This window comes from Cryptotermes secundus, unplaced genomic scaffold (genome assembly GCF_002891405.2).
Source record: "Cryptotermes secundus unplaced genomic scaffold, Csec_1.0 scaffold124, whole genome shotgun sequence".
Lineage (NCBI taxonomy): Eukaryota > Metazoa > Arthropoda > Insecta > Blattodea > Kalotermitidae > Cryptotermes > Cryptotermes secundus.
The window spans coordinates 521,427-536,427 of NW_019735462.1; the positions used below are offsets into that span (position 1 = coordinate 521,427).

The 15,001-nt window shown below is 42.4% G+C and overlaps 1 protein-coding gene across 1 annotated transcript in view; it reads right to left on the reverse strand.

Moving 5' to 3' along the window:
- The window catches only part of LOC111869284 (neuromedin-U receptor 1), a 260,815-nt gene that overhangs the window by 54,971 nt on the left and 190,843 nt on the right, over positions 1-15,001 (reverse strand). Inside the window, exon 3 of the mRNA XM_023860680.2 lies at positions 6,456-6,636. Coding sequence (XP_023716448.1) covers positions 6,456-6,636 — 181 coding nt within the window. The remainder of the gene's footprint in view (positions 1-6,455; positions 6,637-15,001) is intronic.

Sequence of the window (15,001 nt, forward strand, 5' to 3'; positions counted from 1 at the left end):
AGTTGTAGTGAGTGAATCGTGATAGTGTGAAGAGATTTGTGAGTAGGGTTTGTAAACTGTGTAAACCCGCAACCTTGGCATAATGAACTGTACGTAGTTACGATTTGTAGGTTGTTAAATAAACCAATTAACAATGCGAACGGCGTCTTCAGTGGCAAAACACGTTACAATATGTTACGAAACCTAAAGATGAACCCAAATAGACTGTTTTGGTGAACGACTAAGGAGAGTTGTAATAAAAACTGTGAATTTTAATGGAAGATGGAAAGAATTATTTACGTGTGCCCAAAGTGAACAGATGGAAGCAAAAGGTAAATGACAGAAAATATGGATATCTTTCGCGAAGCAATCAAGATTCGTAGAAGTCCATAAAGCCCAGGAGTAAGTAAGTATCTTTTGCTGGAGTAAGGAGTCTTTAACATAGCGTTTTCTTATTTCCTGAAAATCCGTGGTCTGTAGTCCGCAAGGGAATTATACCGACCGAGCCACCGCCGCTTGTCGGTGAAGTTAGTGCCAACTTTAGCGGATAGAGGGTGTCGCGAGGTCAGCGCCACGGATCCCCACGGCCGTTAATCTCCGAGCCGTTATTTCCTTGAAAAATTGAAATAGCTCCTCAGTTATCCTCATGAGGCTAAGTAGACCCCGTTCCAGACTCAATACTTTTCAGAAAATCTGGTAGTGCCGGGAATCGAACCCGGGACCTCTAGATCTGTAGCCAGGAACTCTGATCAATAGAGTACTAGACCACACAGGTCTCACTTTATGTTGCCTGAACCATAACAAAAGCTCTAATTAAGTGGTGAAGGAACTAATAAGTGTATTTATGACAGCGCCAGTTTGAGAACTATACCTTCTTTACGCAAGGGACACAATGTGTGATTTAAGGCCTTATAAATGTGTGTGCCTTGTGCTATTTTTGCAGCACACTCTGTTGGTAGGTACGGCTGACGCCCCTAGTTACTCGACCGTTTAATTGAGTTCAGACAACCAGCCTAAATTCCGGATACTAAAAATAAATCTTCATTCAAGTCTGGAGCAAGGTGGTTACCAAGCAAGGTTTCATTTCACGGCAGGTTTGGAGTGGAATCAAGTTTTGTTACTCGTATTAATTATTGCATAATGTGATACATGGGCAGTTTCTATAACAATACAGGAATGTTCATAAATGTTCTCACGACAACAATAAAAGAACTGCCATTTCTATGCGACCCTTTAAGAACGTGACAGCAATACAGGGGAACCTGCGTTTTCTATGCGGTCTGTGCCAAGCAGACGCACGGAACAATAGGACGTGTATGGACAGGCAACGAAGCTGTAAACACGCATTCTTAACAAAAGAAGACGGTGTTTTTCGTGGGGTTCGTGAAGATGGGTTATCTTGAACACAATCGGCGCTACGAGTCATTCAGTTCTCGGTAGGAGGGGTCAATAATCCAATTACCAAGCCGAACCCTGTCTTTAGTCACTGATACACGTGACAGTATCTTACTTGTTTTTTTTTCATTTCATGCATCCTGTTGGGTTATAAGATGCAATTTCTTCATTAAAACCGTCATAACATAACTATATTAAGATCAGTGCCAAGTCTGGCTCTGCTACATGTTTCGGCTACCAAATGCCATCATCAGGCAACTACAAGGCTAGCATATATACACCACTGAACTGCAGTACTAGTAAATTGGATACAATAATATTAATTATTGTGACATGTTGGGCAAAGGAGAACACCCCCCACCAGCAGTGACGCGGCGGGTGAGTCAGCGCTCCCCTCCCCCTCCTCCCTCCTCCGCACGGTAACGTAACGGTGACGCAACAGGATTGTTACGGTAGTAACAGCGGTTACTACCGCTAGCGTTACTAGCAACACAGCGCCAGGCAACAAGGGTGCTTATTACGTGGCCGTTTTCTGTATGGTCAGATCAAGGCTACATAAGGAGCAGCGAAGGCTATGCACAGAGAGTTGTACTGAGTCAGCCAGTCAGTGCGTTACCAACGAGTTCTCAGTTCGCAAGTTACGAGCTACAGACGCGTGTGCGATAACCAGTGATAACCAGTTATATCTGGAGTGTGTAATTCAGGGAGACTTGTATAGCTCCCGCGTTATTAATACGTGAAGACTCTTGAAGATAGTGTTAAGAGATTTTGTTGTAGGGTTTGTAAAGTGTGGAAACCCGTAATATTGTGATAATTAATTGTAGCCGTTATTTGAAGATTGTTAAATAAACCAATTAACCATCTCTACGGCGTCTTCAGTAACGAAACACGTTACATTATATTAAAATACTTGGCGTAAAAGTACAATAAATTAGACTATATAAAACGAAAGTTATAGTATAAAACAAGATTAAAATTCTTCAAGTGATGCTTTACATCATCGAGTCAATCGTTGGTTTTTGCGATGTTGTTGTGTTCCCACGGACAAATTGGAGTATTCTTAATAAATTGTTTTGGAGGCTCGTGATATAGATGTAGTAATATTAATGTTAATTATTTAGTCGGTGCCTCATCTTACAAAGTATTTTCCGTTCTGTATGGAATGTAAACAAAGACTGAATTCTGTAGGGAATTTACATTTGCCTGATGATAGCTTTTGGTAGCCCAAACATGTAGCAGAGGCAAACTTGCCACTGTTTGTGACGGTTTTAATAAAGAAATTGTATCTTACTTGTTAGTACAGATGGTAAACGTACTTTCACTTCCAGCTGCGATTGACGGCCTAAGAATTCGTGACTAAAAAAATATCGGTTCATGTCGTCAAAGGGGCGGGCCTAACCAATAAGAATGTTTTTGTTCATATGTCACAACTCTGTTCTGGCAGTTCGGAAAATTACGCGCAAGAAGGCCATAAGTACCACACAGTGAAGTCGTGTGAGGGGGCTGGAGTTATAGTTCTACTCATTCTTAAACTCGGCACTAGGCAGAATTGGTCAGTATCAAGTTCCCCTCCGCTTTAGCCCCAGGAACAGAGCCCCGGTGTCCGTTGCACGGTTGTGTACGTGGCTCGGTTGTCTCTTTTTCTCCTGTCGGAAATCGAGCTTTGATTCTTCGGTCGTCCAGCTTATACGAAAATGCACTCTGCTGCTGCGTCAAGTCTCAGGATCCATATTTGGAAGAACACGATTCGAATCCTTCTGTTATTAGCGCCTATCTTGACTTAGGATTTTGACGGCTTTCCTCAGTTTCTCCATAGGGTAGCGCCTTAAACTAGGCTACGACTGTTTCCTCCAAAATTCCTATTTATCCATGTAATTAGATTCTACATAACCTGTAGGGCTTGAAGTAGCTGCATTAACTAACGAACTATAATTCATTGAGGCAAATTATAGAAACGTACTATAAAATAGCTCACGACAGCTTCCTATGACGTCTTTCCATTTCACAATATATTGTTGAGGAATGCTATAAATCATATGTGCAGTTGCTACTGCGTACTGAAATACACTGTCTCCAGCGTTTGTGAGGGACAATTTATTACAGAACTGATTAAGGAACTAGGGCCGTGAATGGGGCGGAAGAGCCATTGAAAGAGAAACATGTTAGCTAGGCCATGCCATAGCTCAGGCGGTTATTCGCCGGCTTCCCAATGCGGCAGCCCCGGTTTGAGACCGGGTCAGGTCATGTGGGATTTATGGTAGACAAAGTTTTACTGTAGTAGGTTTTCTCCGAGTACTTCGGTTTCCCCTGCCAATTCATATTGCACCGACTGCCCCATAGTCATCATCTATCATCCGGGGCTGGTACAATAGGCCAAATAGTGGCTGACGCATTAAGTGGAGTCAGTCACATCCCTTGAGAAAAGTGAAAAAAAAATAGTTACAGGAGTCGGGAATACCGGATACAAAGGCTGCAATTTAATCCCTTCATGTGACAGAGAAAAGAACACAGACAAGATTCTTGAATCTCCTCTTAAAATCTGAGGAGTCACTGTTCCCGACCCACAATGTGCCCTTCTTCCAGAGGGTGGAAGTTGGCTTTGATGTGGCGGAGCACATGAAATTTTAATCCCGGTATTCAACCAGCGACCATGTAGTTGCCATGGCGTCGGTGTGTTTTGGTGTGCTGATAGGAACATATCAAGTCTACAGAAGCCGAGAAGTGTTAACAGAACGGGAACAATAAGATACTGACAGCCTGACAATAACGGCCTTGTCCTTCTTCTGTTTACACCCTAATGGCGAAGAAGCACTCACGCGTATGGAAGATAGAACTGAGCACATGTTTCGTGTTTTGACATTTCGTGTTTTTACGGGCTTGTTATGTGTGATATTTTCTTTTAAGTCGGGTTATTACAGTACACACTATTTTCTCCCCTTTGCATACGTCACAGGAACTTTCTTTGTTCCTTTCTTTCCAGGCAAGATACAGTTGAAACCTCTTCTATCAACCTACAAAGAAGGGGAATGTTTTGACTGGGAGTTCAAAAGCATAAACCTCAGTATGGGGATTTGAGGATTAAATATGAGACGTATGAGACTAGCCTTGTTCGAAGTTCGGTGTCAAAGCAGATTACGTCCATACAAGTCTCACAAAGAAGAGTTCATTGCATTCATAAAATGCAACGTATCTAAACTGGATGATATTTCAGCTCTTACTGCAATAGACAAATGAAAGGAAGATATTTACCGCCCCCCACTTGAAATTCGCATGTTTATTTCTGTATATGACGTATAGAATTCGCGTGAAATCGAAAAGTCACTCTCTCAGCTAGCCATCTGAGTTAACGCTGTAGTATACGTGTATACGAGTAATATATGCCAGTTATGCTAAATATAGCATGTAGACCCGTTGCTAGGCAACGAACGCTGAAGAAGCAGCCATACAACAAGCGTGGGTAAGTATTGGCTTCACAAACAAGCATATTTCCAAGGCTACAGAGCAACGGCTAGTGAAGACATGAATGTGGACGCCATCTCAAAAGAATTTTAGTTACATGAGTACCAGAGCCATCTTGTGGAATGGCAGGACAGTCAAGCTAAAAGGCAGCGGAACGGTTGTCTTTGCCGAAGTAGTAAAGTAAATTGGAAAATGTGTGCGAATACTTTGCAGGGGGACCTCCAACACTCGTTCGTGATACACTTGAGGCGCCGTGAATAAAGACGATCCTATCTGAAGAGTGCAGTTTTGCGTGAGGTTTCAGCACAAGACACACGGGAATGAGAAGTTCATGAACAAAATTATTTAGTTTGATGAGGCAACGCTGAAGGCATTACGAAAAGAAGTTGAAAAGCCGTCTGCAGATATCCCAGTGGACGCCTTGGTCACGGCTGCTCGGGCACCACAAGTGTCTACAAGACAACGGTGGGCACTTAGAATATTTATCTTTATTGTGTCCGTCCTGTTGCGTGTCACGATTTGTGGTATTCTGACCGTCAACACAATAATATAAAACAATCCAAATTCTTACATTTGTTTTATGTAATAAATGCTATATATTTCGGTCTATATTTAGGACCATCTTCAGGCAATTTCATTACATACCCCTCACGTTGGGGGCACGCGGTAGCGTAGTGAATTGAGGCACAAGCTGGAAGGTCGCGGGATCGAATCCCGATGAGGTGGATTCTTTTCAATTGATCTGATCCTTCCAGCCGCACTATGGCCCTGAGGTCGGCTCAGCCTCTAACAGAAATGAGTAACAGGAATCTTCCTGGGGTAAAGTGCGGCCGGTGAGTGAGGCTTACAACCTCACCGCCATCTGTGTGTCGACTGTCTAGATAATGTGGGATACCTTTACTCACTTCTCACGTTATTGAAGTATTCTAACCTCGAATACTTGTTCTATTTCAAAACGTGTCATAGCCATCTCTTTCTGTGTGTACAAAATCTTGATTATCAATGAATTATTTATGCAGATGTCTTATATGTTGAAGTGTGTATATATTTTTTCGACCTCTTATATATTTTTTTTTCTGTGGCGCTACAGCCCCAATTTTGGGCCTAGGCCTACTTCCATGAAATTCTCCGTTTCACTTCGGTTTACTAGATCTTATACACTCTGTAGGACTCCTTGGGCGAGTGATCAGCCCGTCGCAAGGCCTCTACCTGTAGACAAACACAGAAAAACGCACACAAAAATCCATGCCCTGAGTGGGATTCGAACCCACGATCCCGGCTCCAGAGCGAGCGAAGACAGTGCATGCCTTAGACAGCTCGGCTACCGTGACCGGCCGACCTCTTATATACACGTATATATACATATAAAAGAGCATAAAGCAGTACGTGGGATGTTAACATAGTGTACGCACGCTTACACACGTACATGCACGCATAATTCCATAAACACACAACTTAAGATTAATGTATTATTTGTATGCTGTAACATGCTGACGTATTTAGCGTGCAGGGAAGTTAGTCTAAAGTTCATTCATTTACAAGATTAGAAAGAGACCCCACTCATACCTCTTGCTTCGCCCTCTTTCCTACAATAAGAAGAAGATCCCAAAATGAACACAAACCTGGTGAAGAGTGCAGCGAAGAGCCAAGCGAGGAGGCAGATGATAAGAGCCCGCGCCTTGGTGCACACGTAGCTTGCTTTCAGGGGCTCGCATATCGCGTAGTAACGCTCAAAGCTGATCGCCAAGATGGTAAGCACCGACGCATGCGCAACGGTCAGCTCCACAAACGGCACAATCTTACCTGAAACATATCGAGAGTACTCTCAATCTGGGTTGTAACCATTATTCAAAAATATTTTAACTTTCGGCACATTTTCGAAGAGTTTATTGGCTATAGTGTAAAGTACGTATTACAGGGTGTTGAGGGAAATATTTGGACTGAAGAGAGATGAAGTGACGGGAGGCTGGAGAAAAATGCATAATGAGGAGCTTCATAACTTGATGAAGTCAAGGAGGATGAGGTGGACAGGACACGTAGCACGAATGGGGAAGAAGAGCATAGGATATTGGTTGACAAGCCAGAAGGAAAGAGACCACTGGAAGACCAAGGCGTAGGTGGGGGAACAGTTTTAAAATGGATCTTAGAGAGACAGGGTGGGATGGTATGAATTGGATTGATCTGGCTCAGGATATGGACCAGTGGAGGGCACTTGTGAACATGATAATGAACCTTCGGGTTCCATAAAATGCTGGGAAATTCTTGAGCAGCTGCAAAACTGGCGGCTCCTGAAGAAGGGCTCAGATCCATGAGTGAGTAAGTAATATATTATGATCAAAAATAATTTTAAAATACTTGTACTTAATTTTCACTGGGTTTGTTTCTAGTTCAACATCCTTAAAAGCGTCTAAGGCAGTGTTTGTGTCCTGTTTACAGCAGTTATGGTTTAGTTAACGTAACGTTGTCCCTGTTCTTAATTAATTAAGCACTATGCCATTGAGACATGGGGGAGCGGAGGTATAGCTCCACCATTCATGACCGCGCTACTAAATGGAGATGAGTGGTCAATTTTACCCCCGAGGAAATCTTGCCCGGTACCCAATGGATAGGAGGCTGATGAGACCTTGAGTGGGTCTTTGCGCTGTGGAGGACAGAAAAATCTTTCACCTGCCGAGAAACGAACTCCGGCCGTCCAGCCCGTAGGTCGTCCCTATACCAATAAGTAATAAATATCAGCAGAGATCAGAGGCTGATGCGTCCCATACAGTTGTAATCACTCCTGATGCCCTTAAATCTTCCTTCTCTATTCAAATTAAAACTCAAAAGCAATTTCGAAAGCAAAGACATCTCGTAAATGTTGGTATACCTTATACTACACGTGTAGAACCATCACATTACTGCTAAACACCGAGTTCCTGGCGGTCGATCAGTAAAAGACAAAACGATATTCCGATGTGCTGCTTAATAGTGTAAATCGTTCAAGGACAAGAGAACATGTATTTTTATGCAGCCCTCCAGTTGTTTCATGCACTGAAACACTCTGCCTGCAGAGGTAGACCTAGACTACACGCACGACACTTATGGCGAAGAAGTTGCCGCCAAATAAGGCGATTAAAAACATTCCTTGCTAGGATAATTCCTCTCGCCTTTGGATGTAACAAACAAGTCGGGTACTGAAGAGCATCGTCTTGCTGAATGAGACGCTGTGTAGTCTGATAGATTACAGATGTTTCGGAGGAAAGTACTGTCTCCATCTTCAAAGTAAAAGAGTTAACCGAGCAAGCAAGCGGTAAGTAGCAAATAGGGCGATCGTGTACACTAATATGACGCCGTATGGCCTTGTAGAAGCTCGCTGACGCTTCGGGAGGAAAGCAATGCTTCCATCTTCAGGGTCGAAGAGTAACTGCAGCAAGGAAAGAAGTAAGTAGCGAGTATGGTGATTCCTGATCTTTGATATGACGCCGTGTAATTTTGTATATTTCCCAACGCTATAGGAGGAAAGCATTACTTCCTCCTTCAGGGTCGAAGAGTAAGTCGAGCAAATAAAGAATCAAGCAGTGAAGCACAGCGACCAGCGCGGCTTACTTTCCGACATTGAATAAGGAAGCAGTACGTTCCTCCGAAACGTCGGTAAACTGCTACCAGACTGTAGTGTGTTACATTCCAGAAGATGGCGTTTCTCATAATCACCACCAGCACAGCGTAAAATCTCGCAATGATGGGAAATATACAACAGCCCGATGGTTCTCCGGCTTTCCTGATGACCGAAATAGTTCAACAAATTTATATAAAAGCCTCTAATACAAAATTTGATTAGAGTCAGTTATATGAATCAGGAGTTGCGATATGAATCATATAAATCAATCCTTTTAATATCTCGGACACTGCAGTGTAGTGGCCACGAAATATATATTTTGTTTGTCTTCGCAATTGTGTTCGTGATAATTTTTTGCTTCAGAAAATATTTTGCAAGTTACACCTGCTGCAAATGGGCTCTCAGACGCAAGTAGGCCCCCGTGTAGACTGCCAGAAACTCTTGCCTTATTTTTTGCAAAATAAGACTGAGGCAACTAAAGTTATTAAACCCTCCCAAATTTAATCTTCGATTACAATTTGTTGAAGGATTCTCGTGTTGTTAAATGCGGACTGACCGCCACGTCGAAACTAATTAGCGCATTTTTTGTTCCACATGAACTTAAACAAAGCTGAATCATAAATAAATTCAGGAACTTAACATAGTCTTCGATTTGATTTATTTTAACATTAGTTTGAAAACAATGAGGACATGCGTACTGAACACGGGACTCTAAGGTGAGATAAAGTTGTTCCAGTGCTGAATTAAGCACCACGCCTCAGAAATGTATGGGAGAATGGAGGCATAGCTCCACATATTCGTACTATGGGCATTATATGGCGGTGAGTGGTCAGCTTGACGCCAAAATCCGCTCTACTCCGAGGGATGGAGATCCGTCACCCACCCTGTAGTTGACTGGTTATGTCGTCGAATGGGTATGGGCACTGTGACAAAAGATAACTCTCTGTCCTAAAGAATTATTTTTTTCCTGCGGCGGTACAGCCCCAGTTTGGGCCTAGGCCTACCTCCATGAAACACTCCGTTTCACTTCAGTTTACTAGATCTTACACATACGGTAGGACTCCTTGGGCGAGTGATCAGCTCGTCGCAAGGCCTCTACCTGTAGACAAACACAGAAAAACGCACACAAACATCCATGCCCTGAGTGGGATTCGAACCCACGATCCCGGCTTCCGAGCGAGCGAAGACAGTGCATGCCTTAGACCGCTCGGCTACCGTGACCGGCCCTAAAGAATTATACCTGTTCATAATTATGTAATTAAGCACTGAGCCATTAAGGCATACAGAGGAGGTGATGCCATAACACGCCTAGACAAAAAGAGGAAGAAATAAGAAATAATAGATTACCTAAACCCAAGAGTTACAAAAATGTTTAAATGTTTCTACAAACATTTTTTGCCAGGCTCTGTATTTTATATAACGTTTCCTGTTTCCGAATGCTGTAAGACGTGTTCCATTGTCCGATGATTTCGTATGAAATCACTGAAATATAAATCTCTTCAAGTGGCTGACGATTGCAATGCTTTCGAGGACACTGACTTGATATCTCTACGGGAAGGATCGTTGTGTATTGAATGTCTTGAGAAACACAGAAAAGGGTAAGTACTTCGGAAAAGCGTCAAATGTCAGGCAGGGGGATCAATAAGGCTCGTGTGCGTGTCTTATGGGACATGGCAAGGTAGCCCCTTTGTTAATCTAAAACACCAGCAGGAAACTTCACAGTATATCTGTTCAAATTAACTTTGTTCTCAGTTAAATGACGATTTAAAGAAGGAATTTTTTCTAAATAATATATATAAATTCAGTTCGCACTTCACAGAAAACGCATTACGTCTCCGGTATCACCTTCTGATTCAGTACTCTGATCATAGCGAAATTCGGTATGGATGTTATGTCATTAGGTCACTAAAACCTTGTACCTTTTAATTTCCTTCAATCTGTATTAATAATATGACGGATGGAGGGATTTCTAAGGTGGGAGCAATATTTAATCTATGATCCTGAAAATACGCATGGCAACAAATCTTAAAATACGCCAGTTTTGTTACGATAATAAGTCAGAATATAAAACAGCAAAATGGCGGCTGTGTGAAATCTACATTTAGCTTTCGGTTTGGTTGGGGTAGTTAATTAATTTTCGGAGCTAGGCATGTGAAATATGGTGAAGATAGATTGAAACATACCTGCAAATTTTTTATGAAGTCACTAGTCAGCAATAACAAACACGAATGACGGCGCAAAATTCTGAAGTTGTGTCCGAAAAGATTAAGGTAGGAAACCTCTGTACGATGTAAATAACACTTACTTACTTACTTACTTACTTACTGACGGAGCTGAGCCCTTCTTGAGGACCCGCCAATTCTGCGCTATTAAAGAATTGCCCAGCATTTTGTGGAACCCGAAGGTTCATTACCGTGTTCACAAGGGTCCTCCACTGGTCCCTATCCTGAGCCAGATTAATCCAATCCATACCATCCAATCCTATCTCTCTAAGATCCATTTTAATATTGTCCAGCCACCTACGTCTTGGTATTCTCAGTGGTTTCTTTCTTTCTGGATATCCCACCAATGTCCTATATGCATTCCTCGTCTCCCCCATTCGTCCTACATGCCCTGCCTACCTCATCCTCTTTGATTTGATCGTTCTAATTATACAAGTTATGAAGCTCCTCATTATGCAGTTTTCTCCAACCTCCCGTCACTTCATCCCTCTTCGGTCCAAATATTCTCCTCAGCACCCTGTTCTCAAACACCTTCAGTCTATGCTCCTCCCTTAATGACAGAGACCAGTTTTCACACCCACACAGAACCACAGGCAAGATTATAAATAATAATAATGTCACGTGATACAATGTGGCTATAGACGGGGTTTGGATTAATGATCGTATTTACTGGGCCCTTTGACACAGCGCGTGACTACACTTTACAGTTCACGTTAACAAAGAAATGTTGTAGTGTCCATGATTGGGTAGGGGTAGTTATGAAGATCATATTAAAATGAATCTCAGTTAAACAGGATGTGAGGTTATGTATTGGATTTTAACTCGATCCTATTGGCTCGGGGCACGCGGTAGCGTAGTTGGTTGAGGCACTATGCTACAAGCCGGAAGGTCACGGGTTCGATTCCCGATGATGTCACTGGAATTTTCAGTCGACCTATGCCTCCCAGCCGCACTATTACCCTGCGGTCGACTCAGCCTCTAACAAAAACGAGTACCAGGAATCTTCCTGGGTTGTAAAGGGCGGCCGGCGCGTTAGGCTGACCTCACAGTCATCTGTAAGCCGACTATTTAGAAGATGTGAGAACCTCGACGTCTCACACCCCTATGGGCTTCCACGGCCTGTTAGAGGGACAGCCTTACCTTTACCTTTGTCCATTGTCTCACGACAGGTTATAATTGTGTATGTTCATGAAGACAGTACGGAACGTCTGTGATATTCCTTAACGGATCGAGTGTTACGAAAATTTCAATAAATACCCTGAACAGTGGAATGACAAACAAACCTCGGAGACTCCGCCGCGTGCACAGGGCACTGTACGAGTGTGCTGCTGTTGAAACCTCGCTGGAAGTGACGGGATTAATGCGGCACTTGATGTAACGATAATCTGGAACCAATAGCTGCCGTTTCTCGATACAACAGTGGCATATGGAACGCCCAGTACATACAGGTATAGATGAAAAGATTTCCTCTGCTTACTTAGGAATCACGCCATGAACGCATAAGGGGGAGTGCGTGTATATATTCACGCATTTAACTCGGTACTAAGTGGAAATGAATGGTCAGTTTTACAGCCATGGAACTTTATTTCCGAGGAAAGAACTCCAAGTATCCATTGGATAAGAGAGTGGTTGGGTTTCAGAGCTGATTTGGGTGCTCTGAGAATGAGAATGTCTTGTCTCGTCGGAGATAGAACCCCAACTCCTAGGTTGTTCACCCGTAAACTAGTCAATATACCTTGAGAACTACCTGCATTCTCACTACTTGCAGGTACAAATTCAAATCATATTAGGATGTATTTTGAAAAAGTGTTATTTCTTTAAAAGAAAGCTTCGTAGTATCATGGCATGCTGAAGATAAACCAATACTGAACACGCGTTCTTTGTAATTCTATGTACCTATCGGCACATTATGGCCCTTCATTTCAGGATTCTGTTGCACTGCTTAACAGTATGCAGGGTGAGTCACTTGCACTTTCAAGACTGACACTGAAAATTCAATTACGGTCGTTTCTTACAGATTCAGCTTATTACTGCATAGTTGTTTTCACATTTATTATACAGAATCTACTATAAATGTATACTATGTTCAATAAGTACTGGCTCGTAAACAATTTATGCCCAGTGGCGTAACTCATATATTATTCCTCTTAAATTTGGTATCATTTTAATTCTTGTATTGGGGTCTTACTCAGGTCTGTCTGGTAGAGTTAGGGCGGTATATGTTTTCAGTCTATGTGTAATTTCGCTGTTGTCTAGTAGGTTCACTGCTAGTGCATTTGTGTGGTTTTCTGATTTTCTTAAGTATTTCGTATTCCACTTTTTTATTTCACTGAGCACTGTGTTCATTTGTAGATCTGCATGGATCCTGTGGCTGTTTATGTACCAAGTGCGTTCAGAATGGATCGGAGAGGCTTGGATCGAAAGCGCTGGAGGATTTCGATGTTGGAATTGCAGGCTGTCCCCCATAGCTGAATTAACTGCATAACTATAAAATATTTTTCTCTGTATTTTTTTAAATATCCACTATATAGAAAATAACATCCACTGATATCAACACTTTGCTTTATGCACAAGATTTTTGGACAATGGATTATTATGGGAAAACGGATATAGTACCAATAAGATTTATGATAACAAATATTGGACACTGTGACTTATCTGGGCCTGAATTAAACGTAAGAACTACTTTGGTAAGATACTCATTGACAACGAAATTATCTTGACAGATTTAAGCTTAGATCTGCTTTAGAAAAGTTAACCCAAATCCGTTAATTTTTCTGAGAAAAGAAATCATGCAAATTGAAGAACAAGACCTCCCCATCATACATTCAGTTTATTTGCGTAGTGAAATGAACGCCTTATTTAATCAGCAACTTCTTGTGCAGGCTAGTCTTGCATGTAATCTAAGTTCCAGTACTCAGACCACGGTTTTGTATGGTGTCAACACAACGACGTGCTCTCCAGTGTCTCGTTTCCTGTCACCCATTTCTTCCTCTGTGGACGCATTCGCGTGCCTGGCCCGCAGAATGCTGGTGACACTCAAGTGTGAACATGATAGTCTGCACGTTTCGCGAGCCTGTATTTAATCGTACAGTAAAAGAGATAAGAGGGGAGGGGCGTTTAACTGCCGTTCGAAGTTAGAATAGAAAGTTACACGTCATTAGAGCACATTCTGCAAAAGTTTTTTTCCCCCCAGTTTTACACAAATATATAGTGCTGATGCCCATTTACAATACAAATAGTTCTACTGCTCTAAAAATAACGGACATTCGCGGACTGGCTACAGGCTGGACGGCCGAGGGTTCGCAGGTCGAGTCCTGGTAGGAGTAAGAATTTTCTCCAAGTTGTTCAGACAAGTTTTGGGGCCCACCATGTTTTCTATCCAATGGGTACTGGGGGTTAAGCGGCCTGGATGTGAAGCTGATCACTCACCTCCAACTAGTGCCGAAGTCAAGAATACGTGGATCTATATATCCAGTCCCACATACGCCTTCATGGCTTAGTGCTTAATTAGTTAAGCACAGGGACAACTTTGCCTTCTTCATCACACACAGATGTAATCAATTTACAAGCGGCAGGCTCTTGTGAAGAAGGTAATGAAATTTCGGGTTCTATGAAAGGAATTTCTTGACTTGCTGATTGACTATGAACTTCTCATGACTGACTCTGCTACATGTAATTAGTTAGTTACATAAATGTATTACTCTTCATTTTATTTCATTAACTTTTGCTGTTAGAAATGTGCCGAATACATTTTTAGACACTAACGAATCAGGGACCAGTCACGGTAGCCGAGCGATCTAAGCCATGTACTGTCTTCGCTCGCTCGGAAGCCGGGATCGTGGGTTCGAATCCCACACAAAGCATGGATGTTTGGTGTGTATACGATTATTCTGTCTTTGTGTTGTCCTGTGTTTAGGTAGAGGCTTTGCGGCGAGCTGGTCACACGTCCAAGGAGTCCTACCGTCTGTAAAAATAAATCAAGCCAGAAAATTCGGCGAACACAAATTACATCTACATTATGAGTTAATTTTGCTCGCTTCGTGATACGTGTAGATCTCATGACAACGAAGAATCAGTTCCAGTCATGCAATCATTAACGCCATCCTCTCAACTACACAAGATATTTAGAGCATGATATTAGTATTGTCACGTGTATGAGGGACTATAGACAGGGTTTTGATTGGTAATTGAAGTCTTACACATCCATGACTACAAGTAATCATAAACGTTTTAAGAATTCGTACACTTCAGTTCATTAGAGCAGGCACTGAACTCCTCTCGGTCTGCTGTGTCTGTACCAGTCTTCTGTTAGCGGCTTCCAGCGGCGGGGGGTNGCGGGGTTTCCCGA